Genomic DNA, 25461 nt, shown 5'->3' on the forward strand with positions numbered 1-25461 from the left:
GTTAATGGCTGCTTGTTTTATCCTCGTGACATCAAGAAGGTAATTGTACATTGTCAACATCAAACTATACACTTTTTGCCATCGTTTAAACCAAATACATCTAATCTGTCAATAACTAAACTGCACAATTAGTTATGTGCCATTATTGGAAATGGAGCAATGCCTTGAGCTCCAGACAAGAGTTGAAGTATTTGCACCTTTCATTTTGCTCCCCATTCCGGAGGATCTGCTTGTGACTCTTCAGTCATGGGTGAGGGGGTACCTCAATACCACATGGGATGCATTAGCTATGCATTCAAATTAATTTCATTACATGTTCCAGCATTCTTTAGCCATTTAGTTTCCATCCACAAATTGTTCCATCAAAGCCACCTGTCCTGCTGATGATCCTACCAGTGCTGTCTTCAAATATTACAACCATAATAAAGGAGGCCATCTGTAACAGTCATTCAATCAAATGTGTATCAGTTCCCTTTTAAACAATTGTGTCAGACTTTACCAATTAAAAAAATGGAGAATTAACACTCTCCATCATAGTTTCAGTTGATAAGTTCTGTCTCCACGGTTCAGGATCCTTTTTTTATATATAGAAAAGGTGCCTTGCCGATACTTGAGCTATTCTGTACATACAGCTGAGTGGCCAGAAAATATAACATCTGAACTTGGCCAACCTTGACAAAGCATTGGTGTAGTTGGCTTAACATTTGAGTTGGCAAGAACAGGCTAAAATAGTTCCATTGTCTAATGGAGTCACAGTGTAGATACAAGACCTTTGACCTACTTACATCATTCCCATTGATGTAATTTTATTTCCTGTAATTTATATAATTTGTGTGAACGGCTGGTCTTGTATACCTCTCACTGACTGTCCTGCCAATGAGAAAGATGTTTGTGTGTCTGTCTGAATTGTTCATATTTTGCTTCATTTCTGCTAAAATTTATACCTTCACATTTTGGGGAATTTAATTTCATCAATTCTCTCTACACCTTTACCACCAGTCTTTCCAGGTGGTCCAGAAGTCTTATCAATATATTTATTGCTTACTCAGCTGCACATTTTAAACTTCTAGTTTATAATCAAAAAAAATTCTAGAGGTTTTGGAAAATACCATCAGTAAAATAAGTCTCACTCCTTGAGCTATATCACTAGACTTCATTTAATGAAACACCTTTTTTTAAAAGTCTGGGTACATTTCACGTTGCAAATGTCTGATTTATGGACAAACTTCAATAAATTCTTGCTGACTTTCATATTTTAATCCTTGCATTGCGAGGGCAATGGAAAAACAAGAGGTTGTACAGCCCTCAGCCTTTGTCAAATCAATGATTATTCCAATACCATATTCCTGATTTCTCTCTCTCTCTCTCTATGTATATATATATATATATATATATATATATACACACACACACAAACATGGTTTAAAAATCTATTCACATACCCCAAATATTTAGCATTTGGCCTGCAATTGTTCTCCTGCCAAAGCATTCTATTGCCTCTTCCACCTAATCAAATTACTACTGTGAATCTTGAGACCCACCCTTCCAGGGCCTTATCCCCTCTACAGTCAGTTTTGTGTATTTCAATTGGATCCCTTCACATTCTAAATTTGTGTTTAACTGACCCATTTTAATCTGTAGTAGTCCAGCCATCATAAAAATTTGAATCCTTGTTGCATACTCAATGGCGAAGAAATCAAAAACTACTTAAGTTATTGTCCCTGCTATAGTTTCCAGCAGCTTCCTTACCATGAACTTGAAATTTCTGGGTTTGCTCTGTTTCCTTTCTGAACACTGAAGTCCTTCCACTGTCTGGCATCAATACCTGTCCATTTTACTTCTGGTTGCTACCAACAGGTGAGGGAATTTCTCTTCCACTTATACTGTCTTGATTAAATGCAAAAATAATTGATATTCCTGTCATCACCTCCATCGTACACAATAGGCTACAACACAAGAATGGGTCCAAATGGTTAGGGTGACATGAAGGAACTTCTTAGTTCAAGGACAGACAAGAACGGTATAATATGAAACTCCATAATTCAATTTATACTGTATCAAACAGTCACTGTGGTAACAAAAGGATGTTTCTGGAAAGTGGGTGAGCATAACAAACAAATGTCTATACAACTGGTATTTTACAATGCACAAGATTTTCATACAAGCACACTCCTGCTTGGATGAAAGAGAACAGTCCCATTTTGAATGGCAAGTATAAATAATTCTACATTTGATCTTGTTCTGGACCAGAGCCCCTCAGTGAATTCTTTTCTTGTTTTCTTCGCTTTTTCAGCAGTCTGTGTTTGAGTCGTGCGGCTGCCTCTCTCTCTAGAGTTTCATGCATTCTCTGCTGAAATTTTCGCTGCTTCTCCTTTAGCTTTTCCAGTTCCTTTCTCCTCTTCGCCTCCAGGTCTGGGTCCTTCGAACAAGAAAGACAGTATAAACAGTTGGAGACAAGGGGTGTCAAATACCATGTTATAGACTCCACTGAAGGAAACATTTGAAAGCATTGCCCTATTTACCCGTCCTTCAAGAATCATTTGCTTCCGTTTATTGATTTCTTTCTTTTCGTCAAAGTTAGTTGACTCAAGTTCCTGCAAATAAAACAGTTTCATTACTGAAATGAGCAATGCAAAATACAGTAGGCTGGGATCATTGAAGGTGCATGACCTTGGTTAAGCAACAGTGCATCCCCCCACAGGAAGCTGATTCTGGGTCCCTCTAGCTCCTACAACCCTCAACCCACTAAACACAAACCCAAAGCCCCAGGAGGTGCTCCCACTACTCACACTCTCACACTGTCGCCGGGTTACATTGACGTGGGTAAGAATCTTCAGCACCTCATCTTCAACCACAGGAAACTCCTGCAATTTGGTCTCTGTTAACAAAATAGTTACACGTTTTATATTAAGGACTGAAGTACCCCTTCCATCCTGCACTCAAATCGGGAACTGATACCCCAGCACCAGGTTAAACTCACTTATTTCCTCCTCGATTGCATGAACAAGGTGAATGTCATACTGGGTGACGAGAGTAACAGAGATACCATTTCGACCTGCAGAAGGAAAACAAACCACTACAGCATAAAGATTCAAGAGACCATATGTGCTAGAATCTAAGAAAATTAAACAGACTGCTGCAAGGATACAGCAAGTCCTCTCTGTAAGGCCACAGAGATGGTCAATGTTTTGGGCCAAGATCCTCAAATACATTGAGTTCTTCCACAGTTTGTTTTATGCTCCATTACAGCAGCTTGGGAAGGGGAAGGATAATAGTATAGATGGAGACCAAGCCGTAGATACTGGAATCCGGAATAACAAAAAAGTGTTGGAAGAACTCGGTGAATAAGGCAGCATCTATGGAGGAAAATAATTGGATGTTTATACATTAGTCCCCCTCCTTTCTCTTCACTCAAGACTTGACCTGAAACATTGACTGTCCAGTTTGCTCCAGAGAACACGGTGAGTTTTAGGCAGTGGAGGGCCTTGCGTACCTGCTCTTGCTGTGCGGCCCACCCGATGGATGTAGATTTTGGGCAACCCAGGTGTGTTGTGGTTAATGACAACCTGGACTGTGGGAATATCAAGTCCTCTGCAAGGATAGAGTACAAACATCAGTGGTCAGTCACAGCTGCTTCTCCGAGAACAGAACTCCACTATGACAACCACAGCCTCCTGCGCAAACCCCACCACCAAGCACAAGAAATGGACCCAGGATTCAATACCGAGAAGCAACATCTGTGGCCACGAGGATCTTGAAGATACTCGACTTGAACTTGGAGAGTGTGGAAAACCTGTCCTTCTGTAAAGGGAAAACAACCAATCAGACCACAGCTCACACCAGTTTTAGTCATCCCCAAAATATCCCAAAGTCCTGGCAATTTCCCTTACAAAGTTCAAAGAAAATTTATTATCAAGGTACATATACATCACTATTACAGCCATTAGATTCATTTTCTTGTGGGCATTTACAGTAAATACAAAAACAATAGAATCAATGAAAGACCACACATAGTTAGACAAACAGCCAATGTGCAGAGAGAGAAAAAAATAATAGCTATTGAAAACATGAGATGAAGAGTCCTTGAAAGTGAATCAATAGGTTGTGGGAACAGTTCAGTGTCAGGGTGGTTCAAGAATCTGATGATTGATGGGTAGTAACTGTTCTTGAACCCGGTTATGGGTCCTGAGGCTCCTGTCAATCCTTCCTGATGGCAGTAGCGAGAAGAGAACATGGCCCGGCTGGTGGGGGTCCTTGATGATGGATGCTGCTTTCCTGTGACAGCGCTCCATGCAGATATACTCAGTGGTGGGGAGACCTTTACCTGGTATGGACTGGGCCATATCCACTTACCTGCCCTGCAAGTGTCTGGTTTGTTGATGTTATTTTCTTTCATTCATTCATGAGGTGAGGGCCAGCATTTGTTGTTAGTCTCTAACTACCCCTTCAGTCAATGGCAAGTTTGCCTTCATGAACCATGTAGTCCATTCAGTGTTACCACTACGAGAGACATGGAATCTCCAGGATTTTGACCCCATGACGAAGAAGAAACAGCAGATAAGGTGGTAGGCAACTCGGAGAACTTGTTCCCATTAACCAGTCGCTCTAGGTTCAAGAGCTGCTGACAAGGAAGCCTTGGGGAAATTCTGTAGCGTAACCTGTTCAGGTAAGATCGGCTTTGTTTTTAATTGTATGAATATTTTACCTAATTTTAGCAAACATCCTTACTTCAGACCTTGAGGTGAAGGAGGACTATTGATGGAAGAGATTTCGGTGGCTGGGCTCAGACAATGCCCTAAGGTAATCGTGCATCAATGTCTTTGACTTGAGACAACTGGCCTCCGTCCACCACGCAGGGAGTTTTATTCTGTATCTAAACGTGTACTGCAATCTCTAACTCACCTGCTTCATCATCGAGTGAAGTGCTCCACATGGGAAGTTGAATCTCCGGAGCATCATGGTCAGAATCTGACACATTCTGCAAAACAGGAGTGGAGATTACAGTAGCAAACACTGAGCCACCAAGAGTAATCCACTGAGGTCTCGTTCTCACTGGAGTCTATCCAGCCTCTGACAATAATACATCGGTGCATGTATTTATGGAACTTACTTGCAGGTGCTTGTGAAAATAATAATGGACCAGTCGTCATGTTCATCGTGGAACTTCTGGACAATGTGCACAAGGTAAGCTTCCTTCACTCGCTCTGGTATCAGGAGGTACCGCTGTTCGAGCTCCGCCACTGTGCGAACTCTAGGCAGGGGAGGGTCAGATGTGTCAAATGGCCCAAACACTCGCCCCTTTTCCCCAGCCCTATCCCAACAACTTCCCCCAATCCCAAAGTATCCAGCCCATATTCCCCACAGCCTAAATCCATCCACCCAGCAACATCCTGTTCGGGGCAAACCTCCAGCTTTATGACAACATCACACTGGTCAGATTGGCAAGATTAAGAGATAAATAAATAAATCAGATAAAATTCCCTGGACCTCCACCACCCAACCTGAAAAAAACACCGTAAAACTGCTGAATTCACACAGCAATTACTCAAAATACCAACATGTCATGAAGCAAAGTGAGGACGATGAAAAGGAGCATTTTTTAAAAATTTAATCTGTGCTTTCCCTGCCCTGGAATTGTCTTGTGAGACAGTGTTGAGGGAGCTTTACTCTGTATCTTAGCCGAATGGTATCTGTACTAACTCAGTCTTTGCCTCCCAGAAGAAGGGCTTGTTCATTGCAATCGCTTTGAGCTCCTGCAAAGTGTCGGTGAGGGTGGCGCTGAAGAGCAAAGTCTGTCGCTGTGCTGGAACGGCACCTAGAATCACCTCCAGGTCTTGTGTGAAATCAGTACAACCTTGCTCTAACAACCGATCGGCTTCGTCCAGTACCTAGATCAAAGGTACACAGTTAATCAAATGAAACAACCAATTCACAGACAAAATAAGCATCAAGTCCCCTCTCTCATCCTCAGTCTCAGCAACCTCCTGCACTCACTTGTCCCGTCAATCCTGAAAATCAGCCTCTCGTCCACTGATTCCGTCAATGGAATATAGAAATTACAGCATAGTACAGGCCCCTCTGCTTCAATATTGCAATAATGTTCTTACATTCATGTTCCTATGTAAAAGCTTCTTAAATGTCCCCAATGTATCTGCCTCAACTAATTGACCCATGAACCCACCACTCTAAAACCTCCCTCTGGCATCCTCCTATACTTTCCTCCAATCACCTCGTATTAGCCATTTCCACCCTAGGGGAAAAATTTTCTGGCTGTCCACTCGACGAGGAGGCGTACAGGAGTGAGACAGATCAGCTGGTTGAGTGGTGTCGCAACAGCAGCCTTGCACTCAACATCAGTAAGTCCAAGGAACTGGTCTTACAAAAGGGACCAGTTACACCCGAGATGGAAGGGGACCAATATCTTTATGGGCAGGTTTGCTATTGTTTGGGAGGATTTAGACTAGTTTGCCAGGGGGGTGGGAACTAGAGAGAGAGTACTGATGGTGAGATAGTCAGTTTACAAACAGAGGCAGTGTGCAATGAGACTGCTAACAAGGAGAGGCTGGTGATAAGGCAAAGTTGCAGTCAACAGGATGAGTTGCAATGCAGAAGGTGGGCAAGATCAAAAAAGTTGAATACAGGACTGAGTTGTTCTAGTTGAATGCACAGTGTATGGAATAAGGCAGATTAACCTGTAGCACAGTTATAGATAGGGATGTATGACATTGTGGGCATCACTGAATTGCGGCCAAAAGATTATAGCTGAGATCTTAGCACCCAAGGCTATACATTGTATCGAAAGGACAGGCAGGTAGGCCGAGGGGGTGGAGTGGCTCTGTTGGTAAAAGATGGAATCAAATCATTAGAAAGAGGTGAGACAGGAAGGTGTTGAATCGTGGGTAAACATAAGGAACGGCAAGGATAAAAAGACCCTGGTGGAAGTTATATACATAACCCCAAATAGAACTAAAGATGTGGTCTACAAATTACAATGGGTGATAGAGAAAATATATGTCAAAAGGGCAATGTTACATTAGTCATGGGGAATTTCAATAAGCAGGTAGATTGGGAAAATCATGTTGGTACTGGATCCCAAGAGGGGGGAATTTCTAGAATGCCTACAAGATGGCTTTTATGAGTAGCTTGTGGTTGAGCCCATGATGGGATCAGCTATTCTGGATTGGGCAGGAGGTCCTGAAGAAAGAATTCAGGGAGTTGGGTAGAAAGCTGAAAAGCAGGACCTCGGGGATAGTAATCTCAGGATTGCTGCCTGTGCCACGTGCTAACGAGTGCAAGAATAGCATGATCAGACATATTAATGCCTGGCTGAAGGGTCTCGGCCTGAAACGTCGACTGTACCTCTTCCTAGAGAGGCTGCCTGGCCTGCTGCATTCACCAGCAACTTTGATGTGTGTTGTAAGAATAGCATAATCAGGCATATTAATGCCTGGCTGAGAGACTGGTGTAGGGGGCAGGGCTTTGGGTTCCTGGATCATTGGGGCCTCTTCTGTGGAGGTACGACCTGTACAAAAATGACGGGTTACACCTGAACCCAAAGGGGTCCAATACCCCAGTAGGCAGGTTTAATACAGCTGTTAGGGAGGGTTTAAACTAATTTGGCAGGGGGATGGAAACCAGAGTGATAGGGTTGAGGAAGGGGAAAACAAAAATAAATCAAAGATAGCATGCAACAGAGATGATAGAAAGGACAGGCAGGAGATGAGGCATAATCACAGCCAGTGGGATGAGTTACAGGACAATAGAGGCGTGGTGCAGTTAAAACACAAAGCAACAAATACTGGACTGAAAATGTTATATTTGAATGCAGCACGCAGCATAACAAGAGAATGGACGATCTTGAAATTAAGCTACAGATTGGCAAGTATGACGTTGTGGCCAACTCTGAAACTTGGCTGAAGGATGGCTGTCATTGGGAGCTGAATGTCCAAGGATATACGGTGTGTCGGAAAGATAGGTTAGTAGGCAGAGGGGGTGGTGTGACCCTGAGAATAAGAAATAATATTAAATCATTGGAAAGAGATGACATAGGATCAGAAGGTGTAGAGTCTCTATGGATTGAGTTAAGAAAAGGCAAGGGTAAAAGGACTCTAATGGCAGTTGTATACAGGCCTCCAAACAGCAGTCGGGATGCGGATTACAAATTACAACAGGAGATAGAAAAGGTGTGTCAGAAGGGCAAAAGTCATGATAATCGTCGGTGATTTTAACATGAAAGTGGATTGGGAAAACCAGGCCAATACTGGACCTCAAGAGAGAGAATTTGTAGAATGTCTAAGGGATGGCTTTTTAGAACAGCTTGTTGTTGAGCCCACTAGGGGATCGGCTGTACTGGATTGGCTGTTGTGCAATGATCCAGAGATGATAAGAGAGCTTAAAGTTAAGGAACCCTTAGGGAACAGTGATCACAATATGATCAAGTTCACTTTGAAATTTGAGAAGGAGAAACTAAGTTCCAATGTGTCATTATTTCAGTAGAATAAAGGAAATTACAATGGCATGAGAGGGGAACTGACTAAAGTTGACTGGAAAGAGACACTAGCAGGAAGGACAGCAGAGCAGCAATGGCTGGAGTTTCTGTGAAAAATGAGGGAAGTGCAAGACAGATATATTCCAAATAAGAAAAATTTTCAAAGGGAAGAAGGACACTACCGTGGCTGACAAGTGAAGTCAGAGCCAAAGTAAAAGCTAAAGGGAGGGCATACAAGGAAGCCAAAGCTAGTGGGAAGATAGAGGATTGGGAAGCTTTTAAAAACTTGCAGAAGGAAACTAAGAAGGTCATTAGGAAGGAAAGATAAATTATGAAAGGAAGCTGGCGACTAATTTCGAAGAGTATACTAAAAGCTTTTTAAGTATATAAAGGGTAAAAGAGTTGAGGGTAGATATAGGACCAATAGAAAATGAAGCTGGAGATATTGTAATGAGAGATGCAGAGATGGCAGAGGAACTGAATGTATTTTGCTTCAGTCTTCACAGTGGAAAACATCTGCCATGTACCGGACATTCAAGAGTGTCAGGGAAGTGAAGTATGTGCAGTGACAATTACGAATGAGAAGGTGCTCAGGCAGCTGAATGGTCTGAGGGGGAATAAATCTCCTGGACCTGATGGAATGCACCCTCGGGTACTGAAGGAAGTAGCTGGAGAGATTGTGGAGGTATTAACAATGATCTTTCAAGAATCCATAGATTCTGGCATTGTACCGGATGACTGGAAAACTGCAAATGTTACTCTGCTATTTAAGAAGGGTGGGAGGCAGCAGAAAGGAAACTATAGACCTGTTAGCCTGACACCAGTGGTTGGGAAGTTGTTGGAATAGATTGTTAGGGATGAGATTACGGAATACCTGGAGGCACATGACAAGATAGGCCAAAGCCAGCATGGTTTCCTGAAAGGAAAATCCTGCCTGACTAACCTGCTGCAATTTTTTGAGGAAATTACAAGCAGGGAGACAAAAATGCAGTAGATGTGGTGTACTTGGATTTTCAGAAGACCTTTTACAAGGTGCCGCACATGAGGCTGCTTAGCAAGATAAGATCCCACGGAATTACAAGGAAGTTACTAGCATGGGTGGAGCATTGGCTGATCAACAGAAAACAGAGTGGGAATAAAGGGATCCTATTCTGGCTGGCTGCCAGTTACCACCGAAGTTCCACAGGGATCGGTGTCGGGACCGCTACTTTTTACAATGTAGGTCAATGATTTGGACTATGAGATCAATGGATTTGTGGCTAAATTTGCCAATGATACAAAGACAGGTGGAGGAGCAGGCAGTGTTGAGGAAACAGAGAGCCTGCAGAGACACTTAGATCAGGGGTCCCCAACCTTTTTTGCACTGCGGACCGGTTTAATATTGACAATAATCTTGAATATAGAATATAAGAGCAGGGATGTGATATTGAGGCTCTATAAGGCACTTGTGAGACCACACTTGGAGTATTGTGTGCAGTTTTGGGCTCCTTATTTTAGAAAGGATATACTGACATTGGAGAGGGTTCAGAGAAGATTCACAGAAAGGTTCCAGGAATGAAAGGGTTACTGTATGAGGAACGTCTGGCAGCTCTGGGGCTGTATTTCCTGAAGTTCAGGAGAATGATGGGGGATCTCATAGAAACATTCCCAATGTTAAAAGGTCTGAACAGATTAGATATGTCAAAGATATTTCCCATGGTCGGGGAGTCCAGGACAAAGAGGGCATGACTTCAGGATTGAAGGACGTCCATTTAGAGCAGAGATGCAAAGAAATTACTTTAGTCAGAGGGTGGTAAATCTGTGGAATTTGTTGCCACGAGTGGTTGTGGAGGCCAAGTCATTGGGTGCATTTAAGGCAGAGATAGATAGGTTCTTGATTAGCCAGGGCATCAAAGGATGTGGGGAGAAGGTGGGGGAGTGGGAATGACTGGAAGAATTGGATCAGCCCATGATTGAACGGTGGAGCAGATTCAATGGGCCAAATGGCCTATTTCTGCTCCTATATCTTATGTAGAGCTGTGTCCAAAATGGCAGGGGTTGGGAGGGGAGGGGGAAATAGCTTCTTCCGCTCCACCATCAGATTTCTAACCAGACAATGAACAAAACCATAAACCCTACCTTGCTATTTTTTGCTCTATTTTTGAGTTATTGATGGATGCCACCTTTGAGCTATTTAATTTATTCTTTATATATATATATATAAAATTGTAATTTATATGTTTTTTCTTATCTTATGACTTGCACTGTACTGCAGCAGCAAAACAACAAATTCCACGACGTATGCCAGGGATATTAAACCTGGTTCTGATCTTGCACACCTCTATCAAATCACCTCTCATCTTCCCTCGCTCCAAAAAGCACCAGGTCTCTCTCTCACCCTAACCTCATTAAACATGCTCTCCAATCCAGGCAGCATTCTGGCAAATCTCCGCTGCACTCTCTCTAAGGTTCCATATTCATCCTATAATGGGACAACCAGAAGTGAACACAATACTGCACCACGATTTTACAGATCTACATTACCTCACAGCTCTTGAACTCAATCCCTCAACTAAAGAAGGCCAACACACCATACGCCTTTCTGAACAACCTTGGGGTACTCCCGCAGCCTTGGGAAAGCAGCCAATTGTAAGGAATGAGTTACAATTTCATTCCTCCCTTGTACATGCTGGGATATAAAACACAAAATGTAAGTTTGTAAGACAAAATGTTTTAATCTCTGAATGTGGTGACACTCTGCGGATGTGCACGAACATACATCCTTGAGATTAGATACTGGCGGAGAACATTTTTCTCCTTACAAACCTGTTGTCTCTGTTTCTAAGTTTTGTGCCTAGATCGAAGGTCGCAGGGATAAGGGAGTACAGGATGGTATCATGAAGGGATGGAAAAGCTCTGGGGTAAAAGTTATGTTATATTTTTGAAGGGTATAAAAAGGGGCGATTTTGTTGTGCAAATGAGAATCTTTTTGGCAGGGTCATGACTAGAATTCAGAGCTGGATACAGAGACAAGGACACTTGGAGGGAAAAACTGTTGGACACTTGAGTTCCCTCCAGCAGCATATTGTGTAGATTAGTGACTGGCTGATAAGTATTATTTGTGTCTTTTACTGTTTTAGTATTCTATCTTTTTGGATTTTACTCTTTATGTAACTTTAAGTAATAACTTAAAAACTTTAACATGGCTCTCTTATTTGAAGATACCTCTTGCTGCTGAATCAGGCAAGAACAAGGAACGGATTTTAAAATATTTTTGTTATACAAAGTCCCCTCCCACGCCAGTCTCTGCCTCTTCTCCCCCCTCCCAGTGGGAGGAAGATACAAAAAGCTGAAACGTGTACATCCAGGCTCAAGGACAGCTTCTGAAATGAACTCATTGTTTACCACGTCAAGACCCTTGTACCTCATTGTCTACCTGTGCTGCCCAACTTCTGGAACTGTAACACTCTTTGTATCCTGTTATTTTTCCCTTTGTACAACCTCAATGCATTTATATTGGGAATGACCAGTCGTCAGGGACCCAGTCTATGCTCTCTTCTCGCTGCTGCCATCAGGAAGGTGGTACAGGGGCCTTAATACTGACACCACCAAGTTCAAGAACAGTTACTACCCCTCAGCCATCAGGCTCTTGAACAAAAGGCGAAAGATAACCTCACTTAACTTCACTTGCCCCATCATAGAAATGTTCCCATAACCTATGGACTCACTTTCCAGGACTCTTCATCTCATGTTCTCAGTATTTATTGCTTATTTATTACTATTATTTCTTTCTTTTTGTTTTTCTATAGTTGCGCATCTCAAGGTTGTACTTGTGCTTTGGTAATAAATTTACTTTGAACTTTAATTGGGAAGCACAACAAAGCATTTCACTGTATCGCAGTACATGTGACAATAATCATCCAATGACCAATTTTGTTGAAGTCTGACTCAGGATTATATTTTCTGCAATTGGTTTTGAGTTGATACAGGGCTTTGGGAGAGAGCAAAGATCTGTCTGGGATTTGATCAATGGCCCCTTTTAACAGCTGGTTATCAGAACGTGAGCATAACCCAGAAAATGGGCAGCCTAGCTGTTTAGTGACTTGGGTTCAGTCCCACCACCGTCTGGAAGGAGTTTGTACGTTCTCCCTGTGATGGTGTGGGATTCCTTGGGGTGGTCTGGTTTTCTCCCTAATTCCGAAGATATCCAGGTCACGTGGGTGAAATCGGGCAGCACAGGCTCGAGGGGCTGGAAGGACTGGTCCCCATGCCGTATCTCCAAATGAAATAAATAAACTACATCAATTTCACCACGAGGCCCTAAGCAGGTCACTGCAAGCGGGAACTCGATCCTAGCTCCTAACCTCCCCACGAACCCCAGGAACTCCCCACACCCACCAGCTCCAACATGTCTAACTCCAATCAAAGCAGGCAGTACTTGGCAAACCCCAGCCACATTTCGTCAAACTCTTACCTACCAGAAACTTAATTTTCTTCAGGCTGAAGGTGTTGGAACTCCGGATGTGATCCGCCAGGCGGCCTGGAGTTGCAATAACAACATGAGGTTTTCTGGCAAGTTCGACTGCCTGTTTGACCATGTCTAAAGAGCGAACAGCAAGACAGTAAGGGGATTTGTCTTAGAGTCATAGAAAAGTACAGCACAGAAACAGGCTCTTCGGCCCATCTAATCTGTGCTGAGCCATTTAAACTGCCTACTCCCATCCACCTGCATTGGAATTACAGCCTTCTTACCCCTACCTATCCAAACTTCTCTTCAACATTGAAATCGAGCTCACATGCACCACTGGCACTGGCAGCTCGTTCCACACTCTCACGACCCTCTGAGTGAAGAAGTTTCCCCTCGTGTTCCCCTTAAACATTTTGCCTTTCACCCTCAACCCATGACCTCTCGTTGTACTCCCACGCAAGCTCAGTGGAAGAAGCCTGCTTGCATTTACCCGATCTATTCCCCCATAATTTTGTATACCTCTATCAAATCTCCTCTCAATCGTCTATATACCAAGGAATAAAGTCCTAACCTATTCAATCGTTCCATATAACTCAGGTTCTCCAGACCCAGCAACATCCTTGTAAATTTTCTCTGTACTCTTTCAACCTCATTTAGATCTACCCTGCAGGTAGGTGACCAGAACTGTACATGATACTCCAATTAGGCCTCACCAATATCTTACACAACTTCAGCAAAACATCCCTTCTCCTGTACTCTGATTTATAGAACATAGAATAGTACAGCACAGTACAGGCCCTTCGGCCCACAATGTTGTGCTGACCCTCAAACTCTGACTCCCATATACCTATCTAGTAGTCTCTTTCTTTTTAAATCTTTTTATTGAATAAGTATACAAAGGGTAAACCATAAAGGCACTAATACACTGTTACAAATTACAGGAGATATTAATACAGAAGAAAAAATTGATACAAACAGTGCAATTTAAACATAAAATAATATGGTAACATAATAGTATACTAATTTATATATATATATCAATAGAGAAAAGGAAAAAAAAACCAAAAAAAAACCCACCATGCAACTAAACTAAAAGCAAAGCAAAGCAATGGGCTAACTTGGAAACAGGTAGAGTTAAAGAACTTAAAATCACGTCCTCAAACCCGACCTCCATTAAAAACAGTTTAAAAAAGGCAAGAAGGGTATATAAATATGAAGCAAAAGAGAAAAAAAATTACATTAAATGAAAACATTGAATAAAAGATCTCCAGGTCTGTTCAAATTTAAGTGAGGAATCATAAAGATTACTTCTAATTTTCTCCAAATTTAAGCATAATATCGTCTGAGAAAACCAAAAAAAGGTAGTTGGAGCATTAGGCTCTTTCCAATGTTGTAAAATACATCTTTTCCCCATTAAAGTAAGAAATGCAATCATTCTACGGGCTGAAGGAGAAAGATTACTGGAAATTTTAGGTAATCCAAAGATAGCAGTAATAGGGTGAGGAGAGATATCTATATTCAATATCTTTGAGATAATATTAAAAATGTCTCTCCAAAAAGTTTCCAGAGTAGGACAAGACCAAAACATATGAGTTAAAGAGGCTATCTGCCCCGGATATCTATCACAAAAAGCATTAATATGAGAATAAAAACAAGCTAATTTATCTTTGGACATATGTGCTCTATGAACAACTTTAAATTGAATTAGGGAATGTTTAGCACAGATAGAGGAAGTATTGACTAATTGTAAAATCTGCCCCCAGTCATCCACGGAAATAATAGAACCCAATTCTTGTTCCCAATCTGACCTAATCTTATCAAATGCAGCTTTCCTAAGTTTCATAATAATATTATAAATAATAGCCGTTGCACCTTTCTGACATGGATTAAGGTTAATTATAATACCTAAAATATATGTAGGAGGGAGCATTGGAAAGGAAGAAAGTATAGTACTTAGGAAATTTCTAACTTGAAGATATCTAAAAAAATGTATTCTTGATAAATTATATTTATTAGATAATTGTTCAAAAGACATAAGGGAACCATCTAAAAATAAATCCAAAAACCGTGAAATACCCTTAGTCTTCCAAATTTGAAAAGCACGATCCGTGAAAGAGGGAGGAAAAAATATGTTACCTAAAATAGGAATCGCTAGCCCAAATTGGTTGAGATCAAAAAATTTTCTGAATTGAAACCAAATATGCAAGGTATATTTAACTATCGGGTTAGAGACCAGTTTGAGGCGTTTCAAATCAAAAGGAAGAGAGGAACCTAAAATAGAGCCAAGTGCATAGCCCTGAGCAGATTGTAATTCCAAAACTACCCATTTAGGGATGGATAGTGTATCTTGGTCAAGTAACCAAAATTTCATATGTCGAATATTAATTGCCCAATAATAGAATCTAAGGTTAGGTAATGCTAAACCTCCATCTCTCTTAGCTTTCTGTAAATGTATTTTACCCAATCTCGGGTTTTTATTTTGCCAAATAAATGAAGAAATTTTAGAGTCAACTTTATCAAAAAAAGATTTTGGAACAAAAATCGGTAATGCCTGAAATATATATAAAAATTTTGGCAGAATAAACATCTTAACTGCATTAATACGACCAATCAAAGTTAAATATAAAGGAAACCATTTAGATGAAAGTTGAGTAATATGATCAATTAAGGGTAAAAAATTAGTCTTAAATAAATCTTTGTATTTACAAGTAATTTTAATCCCAAGATATGAGAAATAATTATTAATCAATTTAAACGGAAAGTTATGATACAAGGGAAGTTGTTTATTAATCGGAAAAAGTTCACTCTTACTAAGATTTAATTTATAACCTGAAAAGAGGCCAAGTTGTGCTAATAAATCTAAAGCAGCAGGGATAGATTTTTGAGGATTAGAAATATATAAAAGTAAGTCATCAGCTTAGAGTGATATTTTATGGGACTTTAAGCCCTGAGTTATCCCAATAATATTTGGAGATTCTCGAATGGCAATTGCAAGAGGTTCTAATGCAATATCAAATAATAAAGGACTAAGAGGACAACCTTGTCGAGTACCTCGAAAAAGAGGGAAAAAAGGTGAGCTTAAAGAGTTAGTACAGACCGAGGCCATAGGAGAATGATATAACAGTTTAATCCAGGATATAAATTTCGAGCTAAAATTAAACATTTCAAGCACCTTAAATATGTAAGGCCATTCTACTCTATCAAAAGCTTTTTCAGCATCTAAAGAGATAACACACTCAGGAACATTTTCTGAGGGGGTATAAACAATATTTAACAGTGTGCGAATGTTATAGAAAGAGTAACGACCTTTAATAAAACCCGTCTGGTCTTCCGAAATAATAAAAGGGAGTACTTTTTCTAATCTGTTTGCTAATAACTTAGAAAAAATTTTAGAATCAACATTTAATAAAGATATTGGTCTATAAGATGCACATTGAGCAGGATCTTTATCATTCTTTAATATTAGAGAGATTGACGCTCTATAAAAGGATTCGGGAAGTTTACCAAGTTTTAATGAAGCCTCCAAAACCCTACAGAACCAAGGGATTAATGAAGGTGCAAAAAACTTATAAATTTCCACGGTAAACCCATCAGGGCCAGGAGCTTTCCCCAGGTTCATAGAAGAAATAACATTCTTAATCTCATCAGTAGTAATGGGAGTATCAAGCATAGAAGACATATCCTGTGAAATCTCAGGGAAATCTAGGTTATCTAAAAAGTCATTCATATATTTAGAGTCTCGTAAAGACTCAGATTGATATAAGGAAGAATAAAAATCAAAGGAGGTTTGATTGATCTCCACATGATCAAATATCAGTCGATCATTTTGATTATAAATCTGATTAATTTGAGATTTAGTATAATTAGACTTCAGTTGGTTAGCCAACAGTTTACCAACTTTGTCACTGTGTACATAAAATTCACTTCTTGTTTTCTTTAGTTGGTTTACAATCGAGGACGAAAGTAATAAGCTGTGCTCCATTTGAAGTTTAGTTCTTTGTTTATACAGCTCCTCAGAGGGAGCTGTAACATATTTCTTATCAATTTCCTTAATCTTGTCCACAATTACCAACTCCTCCTGCTTCAACTTCTTCCTCAAAGCAGCAGAATACGAGATAATCTGACCACGAATATAAGCTTTAAAAGTATCCCAAAGAATGTTCACAGAAATATCCTCTGTGTAGTTGATTGTAAAAAAAAGAGATCAATCTGTTCATTCATAAAGTTAACAAAATCCGAGTCCTGAAGCAGCAACGAGTTAAAACGCCATTGTCTGTTATTTTGTGTATTGACCTGAATTTTAATAGAAAGCTTAAGTGGAGCATGATCCGAAATGGTTATTGAATCATAATCACATTTAATCACTGAAGAGATAAACCGAGAGTCAATAAAAAAATAATCAATTCTTGAATAGGAATGGTGAACATGTGAAAAAAAAGAAAATTCTTTTTCCTGAGGATGCAAAAAACGCCAAATGTCCGTCGATCCAGAATCAGAGAGGAATGAGTTAATCAAAGTTGCAGATTTATTAGGTAAGGTCAGTAGAGGAGCCGAACGGTCCAAAGCTGGAGATAAACAGGTATTAAGATCTCCGCCCCAGATCAATGAAAACTCATTCAAATTCGGGAACCGATTAAATTCCGGACAGTCCATATTGCGAGCATAAACGTTAACCAAAACTACCTTTTTATTAAATAGTAGACCACTAACCAGTAGAAATCTACCATTCGGATCAGAGATAGTATCATATTGTACAAAAGTAACTGAGGAGTCTATAAAAATAGAGACGCCTCGAACCTTAGCGTTAGAATTCGAATGAAACTGTTTTTCCCTTCCAGAATTTAAAAAAACGTAGTCTGTCCCCCCTCCGCACATGGGTCTCTTGTAAAAATAGAACATGTGCTTTAAGTCTCCGGAATACTTTAAAAACTTTTTTCCTTTTAATAGGATGATTAAGACCATTAGTATTCCAGGAGACAAAATTAATAATAGACTCCATAAACCCTAAAGTTAACCCGCAAAAAAGAGGATTGACGATAGGTTCGACCCACGAACTGGGAAAGGGAACAGAACAAACCAGAGATAACGGGTAGGAGAACACAACCAAAGCTTCAGTAATGTAAATAGCCCAAGAAGAAAAAAACTAAAAACGTGAAGCCCCTCCCACCACCCCCCACCCACCCCATAACCCCAAGGCTAAATCTGAAGCAGACCCACCAGAAAGAAGCACTAAAACTACCCGCATGACTTCCGATAGACGCTCACTAAAAAAAGTGTAAATATAAAAAAGATCAGCTAGTTATAAAACAGTAAAAGAATAAAAAAAGTAGAACAGTTAAGACAAACTGTCTAGTAGTCTCTTAAACTTCACTAGTGTATCTGCCTCCACCACTGACTCAGGCAGTGCATTCCACGCACCAACCACTCTCTGAGTAAAAAACCTTCCTCTAATATCCCCCTTGAACTTCCCACCCCTTACCTTAAAGCCATCTCCTCTTGTTTTGAGCAGTGGTGCCCTGGGGAAGAGGCGCTGGCTATCCACTCTATCTATTCCTCGTATTGTCTTGTACACCTCTATCATGTCTCTTCTCATCCTCCTTCTCTCCAAAGAGTAAAGCCTTAATCTCCCTTAATCTCTGATCATAATCCATACTCTCTAAACCAGGCAGCATCCTGGTAATTCTCCTCTGTACCCTTTCCAATACTTCTACATCCTTCCTATAGTGAGGCAACCAGAAATGGTCACAGCACTCCAAGTGTGGCCTAACCGGAGTTTTATAGAGCTGCATCATTACATCGCCACTCCTAAACTCTATCCCTCAATTTATGAAAGCTAACACCCCATAAGCTTTCTTAACTACCCTATCCACCTGTGAGGCAACTTTCAGGGATCTGTGGACATGTACCCCCAGATCCCTCTGCTCCTCAACACTACCAAGTATCCTGCCATTTACTTTCTACTCTGCCTTGGAGTTTCTCCTTCCAAAGTGTACCACCTCACACTTCTCCGGGCTGAACTCCATCTGCCACTTCTCAGCCCACTTCTGCATCCTATCAACGTCTCTCTGCAATCTTTGACAATCCTCTACACTATCTACAACACCACCAACCTTTGTATTGTCTGCAAACTTGCTAACCCACCCTTCTACCCCCACATCCAGGTCGTTAATAAAAATCACGAAAAGTAGAGGTCCCAGAACAGATCCTTGTGGGACACCACTAGTCACAATCCTCCAATCTGAATGTACTCCCTCCACCACCACCACCCTCTGCAGGCAAGCCAATTCTGAATCCACCTGGCCAAACTTCCCTCGATCCCATGTCTTCTAACTTTCTGAATAAGCCTACCGTGTGGGACCTTGTCAAATGCCATATAGATCACATCCACTGCACTGCCCTCATCTATATGCCTGGTCACCTCCTCAAAGAACTCTATCAGGCTTGTTAGACACAATCTGCCCTTCACAAAGCCATGCTGACTGTCCCTGATCAGACCATGATTGTCTAAACGCCCAGAGATCCTATCTCCAAGAATATGAAGGTCAATGTGCCAAAGGCTTTCCCTATCTTTCTGTGATGCCACTTTCCATGAATCATGGACCTGTATTCGCAGATCCCTCTGTTCCATTGCACTGCTCAGTGCCCTAACGTTCACTGTGTAAAACCTACCCTGGTTGGTCCGACCGAAGTACAACACCTCGCACTGTCTGCAGTAAGTTCCATTTGCCATTTTTCAGCCCATTTTTCCAGCTGGTCCTGATCCCGCTGCTGACCACTACACCCCCTATCTTGGTGTCACCCGCAAATTTGCTGATTCAGTTCACCACGTTATCATCCAGATCATTGATACAGATGACAAACAACGGACCCAGCGCCGATCCCTGCGGCACTCCACTAGTCATGGGCCAGAGGCGCAACCATCTACTACCACTCTCTGGCTTCACCCACAAAGCCAACATCTAATCCAATTTACTACCTCATCCTGATTGCCGAGTGACTGAAACTTCTTAACTAACCCCCATGTGGGATCTTGCTAAAGTCCATGCAGGCAACATCCACTGCCTTGCCTACATCCACTTTCCTGGTAACTTCCTTGAAAAACTCTATAAGATTGGTTAGAGATGAAGTGCCACGCACGAAGCCATGTTGACTATCCTTAATCAGTCCCTGTCTATCCAAATACTTATATATCCAGTCCCTTAGAATACCTTCCAGTAATTTTCCCACAACTGATGTCAGGCTCACTGGCCTACAAATTCCTGGTTTATTTTTAGACCCTTTCCTAAACAGTGGAACAACATTGGCTATCTTCCAGTCCTCTGGTACCACACCTGTTGCTAAGGATGCTGTTTTGCCTCACTTCTGTAGACTCTGTATCCATCTCCTGAGTAAATACAGATGTGTTTAAGTTCTCCTCCATCTCTTCTGACTTCATGCATGGGTTCTGATCTTCCAGAGCACCGATTTTGTCCCTTGTAATCCTTTTGTTCTCAACATATCTGTAGAATTGCTTAGGATTCCTCTTCACCTTGTCTGCTAAGGCAACTTTGTGCCTTCTCTTAGCCTTCCTGATTGATTCAAGTGTTCTCTTGCATTTCTTACACTCCATTAGTATCTCATTTGTTCCTACCTGCCTACACCTATTGAGCAACTCCTATCTCTTCAATATCTCTTGAAAACCAAGGTTCTCCACACTTGGGTTATCTTTACCTTTTATTCTGACTGGCACATACAAGCTTTGTACTCTCAAAATTTCACTTTTGAAGGTCTCCCACTTACCCAGTACACCTTTACCAGAAGACAACCTGTCCCCATCTACACTTGCCCATTCCTTCCTGATACCGTCAAAATTGGCCTTTCCCCAACTTAGAATTTCAACTAGGGGCAAAATGTTCACTAACAAACTTCTGTCACCTGCCCTGTCTCATTCCCTATTAGGAGATCAAGAATCACACTCTCTCTTTGGGACTTCTAAGTACTGATTAAGAAAACGTTTCTGAACACATTTAACAAACTCAATCCAATCTAGTTCTTCCACAGTATGGGAGTCCCAGTCAATATGTGGAAAGTTAAAATCGCCTACTATAACAACCTTTTGTTTCTTGCATCAGTCTGCAATCTCTCTGCAAATGTGTTCCTCTGGATCCTTAGGGCTGCTGTGCGGGTGGTCTGTAATATAGTCCACTAACAAGGTCGTATCTTTCTTATTCCTCAGTTCCACCCTATAAAGCCTCAGTAGATGTGTTCTCCAGTCTGTCCTGACTGAGCACTGCCGTGACATTTTCTCTGACTAGTAATGTCACATCTCCTTAATTCCTCCGGATCTTTTGTGTCCAAAACCCCCAGAATATTGAGTTGCCAGTCCTGCCCTTCCTGCAACCAAGTCTCACTAATGGTAACAATATCATAAGTCCATGTGTTAGTCATAGTCATACTTTATTGATCCCGGGGGAAATTGGTTTTCGTTACAGTTGCACCATAAGTAATTAAATAGTAATAAAACCATAAATAATTAAATAGTAATATGTAAATTATGCCAGGAAATAAGTCCAGGACCAGTCTATTGGCTCAGGGTGTCTGACCCTCCAAGGGAGGAGTTGTTGATCCACGCCCTGAGCTCATCTGCCTTTCCTACAATACTCTTGCATTGAAATATGCTTGACAAGTAAGCAAGACAGAGCACGGTGCACACCATGTGTCATATACTCACCCATTCCTCCAACAATTACACAATCCTTCAAGGACAGTGGCTTCCCCAGGACTCGGAACTGTTCTGCGATCTGATAGACCAATTCTCTGCAAGAGGCAAACCGCAGACTGTGGTTAGTGTTAGTTAGCTTCAGTGGGAATTAACACTTCTGGTCTCTACCATCTCCTTGACTGTTGCCTGGCCACAGATTCTGCCATTTTAAAAAAGCCAGACTACACTTTACTGAACGTGGCAAGTATTGGGACGGATCACTCCTGGATATGGGGAATCCTAATTGATGACTGTGGACATTTCCCACAACAGCAGCCAGTCCTGAACACACTCTCCCTGGGTAGCAAATGCCCAGCACTCCCACCCACCCACTGCCATGGGGTAGGACCCACACCTACCCCTTCACCTGCAGAAGGCCCTGGGAACCTTGTACCCAACACTCCTGGGCAGAACTAACAATACGCAACCTCCCCTGAGAGTTGAGAAGGGGCCTTCAAAGGAAGAATCAGTCCCAAGTTCAATAGTGGTTGAGCTTTCTAAAACAAAAACAGAAAAGGCCAGAAATCCTTAGCAGGTCAGGCTGCGAATGTGAGAAGAAAAACAAAGTCAACGTTTCAGACTTTGAGACTCCTCAACAGAACCGATGCAGGATCTCGATCTGCAACGTCAACCTACAACTTCTGCCTGCACTGATTCTTTTTGGCCCCGAGTTCTCCTGGCGTTCTGTGCTGTTTGTTCCAGATTCCGGCTTTCCGCGCAGTAAAAGGAATAGAGTGCACGGGCTCCCAGTGATGAATTAGAGACAGTTACCTGGTCGGAGCCAGTACCAAGCAGAATATTCCATATGGATCCTCGGACAACTTCTGGAGGATGGGCAGCACGAAAGCTGCTGTTTTGCCACTGCCAGTTTTAGCACAGCCGAGACAGTCCTGTCCTGAGATAGAAGCACGCAAGCCTAGGTTAGACTCAAATGGAAGAGAAGGGGGGTAGAAGAGAATGGGGAGGGACAAGGGAGTAAAAGAGAACAGGGAGGGGCAAGGGGGTAAAAGAGAACGGGGAGGGACAAGGGGGTAAAAGAGAACGGGGAGGGACAAGAGGGAAAAGAGAACGGGGAGGGACAAGGGGGTAAAAGAGAACGGGGAGGGACAAGGGGGTAAAAGAGAACGGGGAGGGACAAGGGGTAAAAGAGAACGGGGAGGGACAAGGGGTAAAAGAGAACGGGGAGGGACAAGGGGTAAAAGAGAACGGGGAGGGACAAGGGGTAAAAGAGAACGGGGAGGGACAAGGGGTAAAAGAGAACGGGGAGGGACAAGGGGTAAAAGAGAACGGGGAGGGACAAGAGGGAAAAGAGAACGGGGAGGGACAAGGGGGAAAAGAGAACGGGGAGGGACAAGGGGTAAAAGAGAACGGGGAGGGACAAGGGGGTAAAAGAGAACGGGGAGGGACAAGGGGGTAAAAGAGAACGGGGAAGGACAAGAGGGAAAAGAGAACGGGGAAGGACGAGGGAGTAAAAGAGAACGGGGAGGGTCAGGAGTAAAAGAGAACGGGGAAGGACGAGGGAGTAAAAGAGAACGGGGAGGGTCAGGAGTAAAAGAGAACGGGGAGGGTCAGGGGTAAAAGAGAACGGGGAGGGTCAGGGGTAAAAGAGAACGGGGAGAGTCAGGGGTAAAAGAGAACGGGGAGAGTCAGGGGTAAAAGAGAACGGGGAGGGACAAGGGGTAAAAGAGAACGGGGAGGGACAAGGGGGTAAAAGAGAACGGGGAGGGACAAGGGGTAAAAGAGAACGGGGAGGGACAAGGGGGTAGAAGAGAACGGGGAGGGACAAGGGGGTAGAAGAGAACGGGGAGGGACAAGGGGGTAGAAGAGAACGGGGGGACAAGGGGGTAGAAGAGAACGGGGGGACAAGGGGGTAGAAGAGAACGGGGGGACAAGGGGGTAGAAGAGAACGGGGGGACAAGGGGGTAGAAGAGAACGGGGGGACAAGGGGGTAGAAGAGAACGGGGGACAAGGGGGTAGAAGAGAACGGGGGGACAAGGGGGTAGAAGAGAACGGGGGGACAAGGGGGTAGAAGAGAACGGGGGGACAAGGGGGTAGAAGAGAACGGGGGGACAAGGGGGTAGAAGAGAACGGGGGGACAAGGGGGTAGAAGAGAACGGGGGGACAAGGGGGTAGAAGAGAACGGGGGGACAAGGGGGTAGAAGAGAACGGGGGGACAAGGGGGTAGAAGAGAACGGGGGGACAAGGGGGTAGAAGAGAACGGGGGGACAAGGGGGTAGAAGAGAACGGGGGGACAAGGGGGTAGAAGAGAACGGGGGGACAAGGGGGTAGAAGAGAACGGGGGGACAAGGGGGTAGAAGAGAACGGGGGACAAGGGGGTAGAAGAGAACGGGGGGACAAGGGGTAAAAGAGAACGGGGGGACAAGGGGTAAAAGAGAACGGGGGGACAAGGGGGTAAAAGAGAACGGGGGGACAAGGGGGTAAAAGAGAACGGGGGGACAAGGGGGTAGAAGAGAACGGGGGGACAAGGGGGTAGAAGAGAACGGGGGGACAAGGGGGTAGAAGAGAACGGGGGGACAAGGGGGTAGAAGAGAACGGGGGGACAAGGGGGTAAAAGAGAACGGGGGGACAAGGGGTAAAAGAGAACGGGGAGGGACAAGGGGGTAGAAGAGAACGGGGGGACAAGGGGGTAGAAGAGAACGGGGGGACAAGGGGGTAGAAGAGAACGGGGGGACAAGGGGGTAGAAGAGAACGGGGGGACAAGGGGGTAGAAGAGAACGGGGGGACAAGGGGGTAGAAGAGAACGGGGGGACAAGGGGGTAGAAGAGAACGGGGGGACAAGGGGGTAGAAGAGAACGGGGGGACAAGGGGGTAGAAGAGAACGGGGGGACAAGGGGGTAGAAGAGAACGGGGGGACAAGGGGGTAGAAGAGAACGGGGGGACAAGGGGGTAGAAGAGAACGGGGGGACAAGGGGGTAAAAGAGAACGGGGGGACAAGGGGGTAGAAGAGAACGGGGGGACAAGGGGGTAGAAGAGAACGGGGGGACAAGGGGGTAGAAGAGAACGGGGGGACAAGGGGGTAGAAGAGAACGGGGGGACAAGGGGGTAGAAGAGAACGGGGGGACAAGGGGGTAGAAGAGAACGGGGGGACAAGGGGATAGAAGAGAACGGGGGGACAAGGGGGTAGAAGAGAACGGGGGGACAAGGGGATAGAAGAGAACGGGGGGACAAGGGGGCACGACGGGAGGGGAATGCTGTGGCGAGGATCGGGGAAGGGGGGTGAGAGGTTACGATGGGAAGGCCGAGGGTGTCTGGCAGGGGAGCTCACCCCGGAGGATGGCGGGGATGCAGTTCTCCTGTACCGGCGTGGGCTGCCGGATGCCGAGCCGCTCTCCCTGCTCCGAAAGCCAAGCTTGAAGTCCTAGCGCCGTCAGCCCGGACCTCGCCATTGCCATTGCCTCTGCCTCACACCAATTCCCCGCGACCCGGCGCCGCTGGATGACATCATCGCTTGTGGGTCGCCACGTGCTCTGCGCCATATTTCATGCGGGCGGAACTACTGACTACGCCGCTGGACCGTAATATTCTGGATGCTGGCAAAAGCTCGCAGACTGCCCCTAAACTGGAAGTGAGAGGACGTATTCATTTTTTTCCCTCTATCATCCTTCCAGAATTTCTTCAAATGTAATGCTTGCTGGGCCCAGCCAGTACTGGAGATACTAGTCAATGTTTGGAGAGAGAACAGGGGTTATTATTTCAGAAGGATGAATTTTATCAGAACTGTAAGCATTTATACATAAAGTAAGCCTCTAGATGGCGACGGGTTAG

General features: G+C 43.4%; 1 protein-coding gene across 1 annotated transcript; it reads right to left on the bottom strand.

Moving 5' to 3' along the window:
• ddx49 (DEAD (Asp-Glu-Ala-Asp) box polypeptide 49) lies at window positions 1–25213 on the bottom strand. Its single transcript, XM_072243924.1, has 13 exons — window positions 24962–25213; window positions 22447–22570; window positions 21646–21731; window positions 12946–13067; window positions 5701–5888; window positions 5111–5251; window positions 4903–4978; window positions 3725–3801; window positions 3494–3591; window positions 2981–3055; window positions 2790–2878; window positions 2523–2594; window positions 1–2419 (listed from the first exon to the last, which is right to left on the bottom strand). Exons 1-13 carry the CDS (start codon window positions 25170–25172, stop codon window positions 2225–2227), a joined length of 1554 nt encoding a protein of 517 aa, XP_072100025.1. The 5' UTR covers window positions 25173–25213; the 3' UTR covers window positions 1–2224.
• Between the last annotated feature and the right edge of the window lie 248 nt (window positions 25214–25461).

The sequence above is a fragment of the Mobula birostris genome, chromosome 26 (genome assembly GCF_030028105.1).
Source record: "Mobula birostris isolate sMobBir1 chromosome 26, sMobBir1.hap1, whole genome shotgun sequence".
NCBI lineage: Eukaryota > Metazoa > Chordata > Chondrichthyes > Myliobatiformes > Myliobatidae > Mobula > Mobula birostris.

What these genes read in the sequence shown, in the direction of transcription:
- ddx49 (XM_072243924.1), bottom strand. Translation starts at nt 25,172, where the DNA reads ATGGCGCAGAGCACGTGGCGACCCACAAGCGATGATGTCATCCAGCGG. An exon ending in TGAAGAAAATTAAGTTTCTG is followed by an intron (nt 5,889 to 12,945) that starts GTAGGTAAGAGT and finishes CCTTTGATCTAG; the next exon opens with GTACTGGACGAAGCCGATCG. An exon ending in TTCACTCGATGATGAAGCAG is followed by an intron (nt 3,802 to 4,902) that starts GTGAGTTAGAGA and finishes TTCCCTTTACAG; the next exon opens with AAGGACAGGTTTTCCACACT.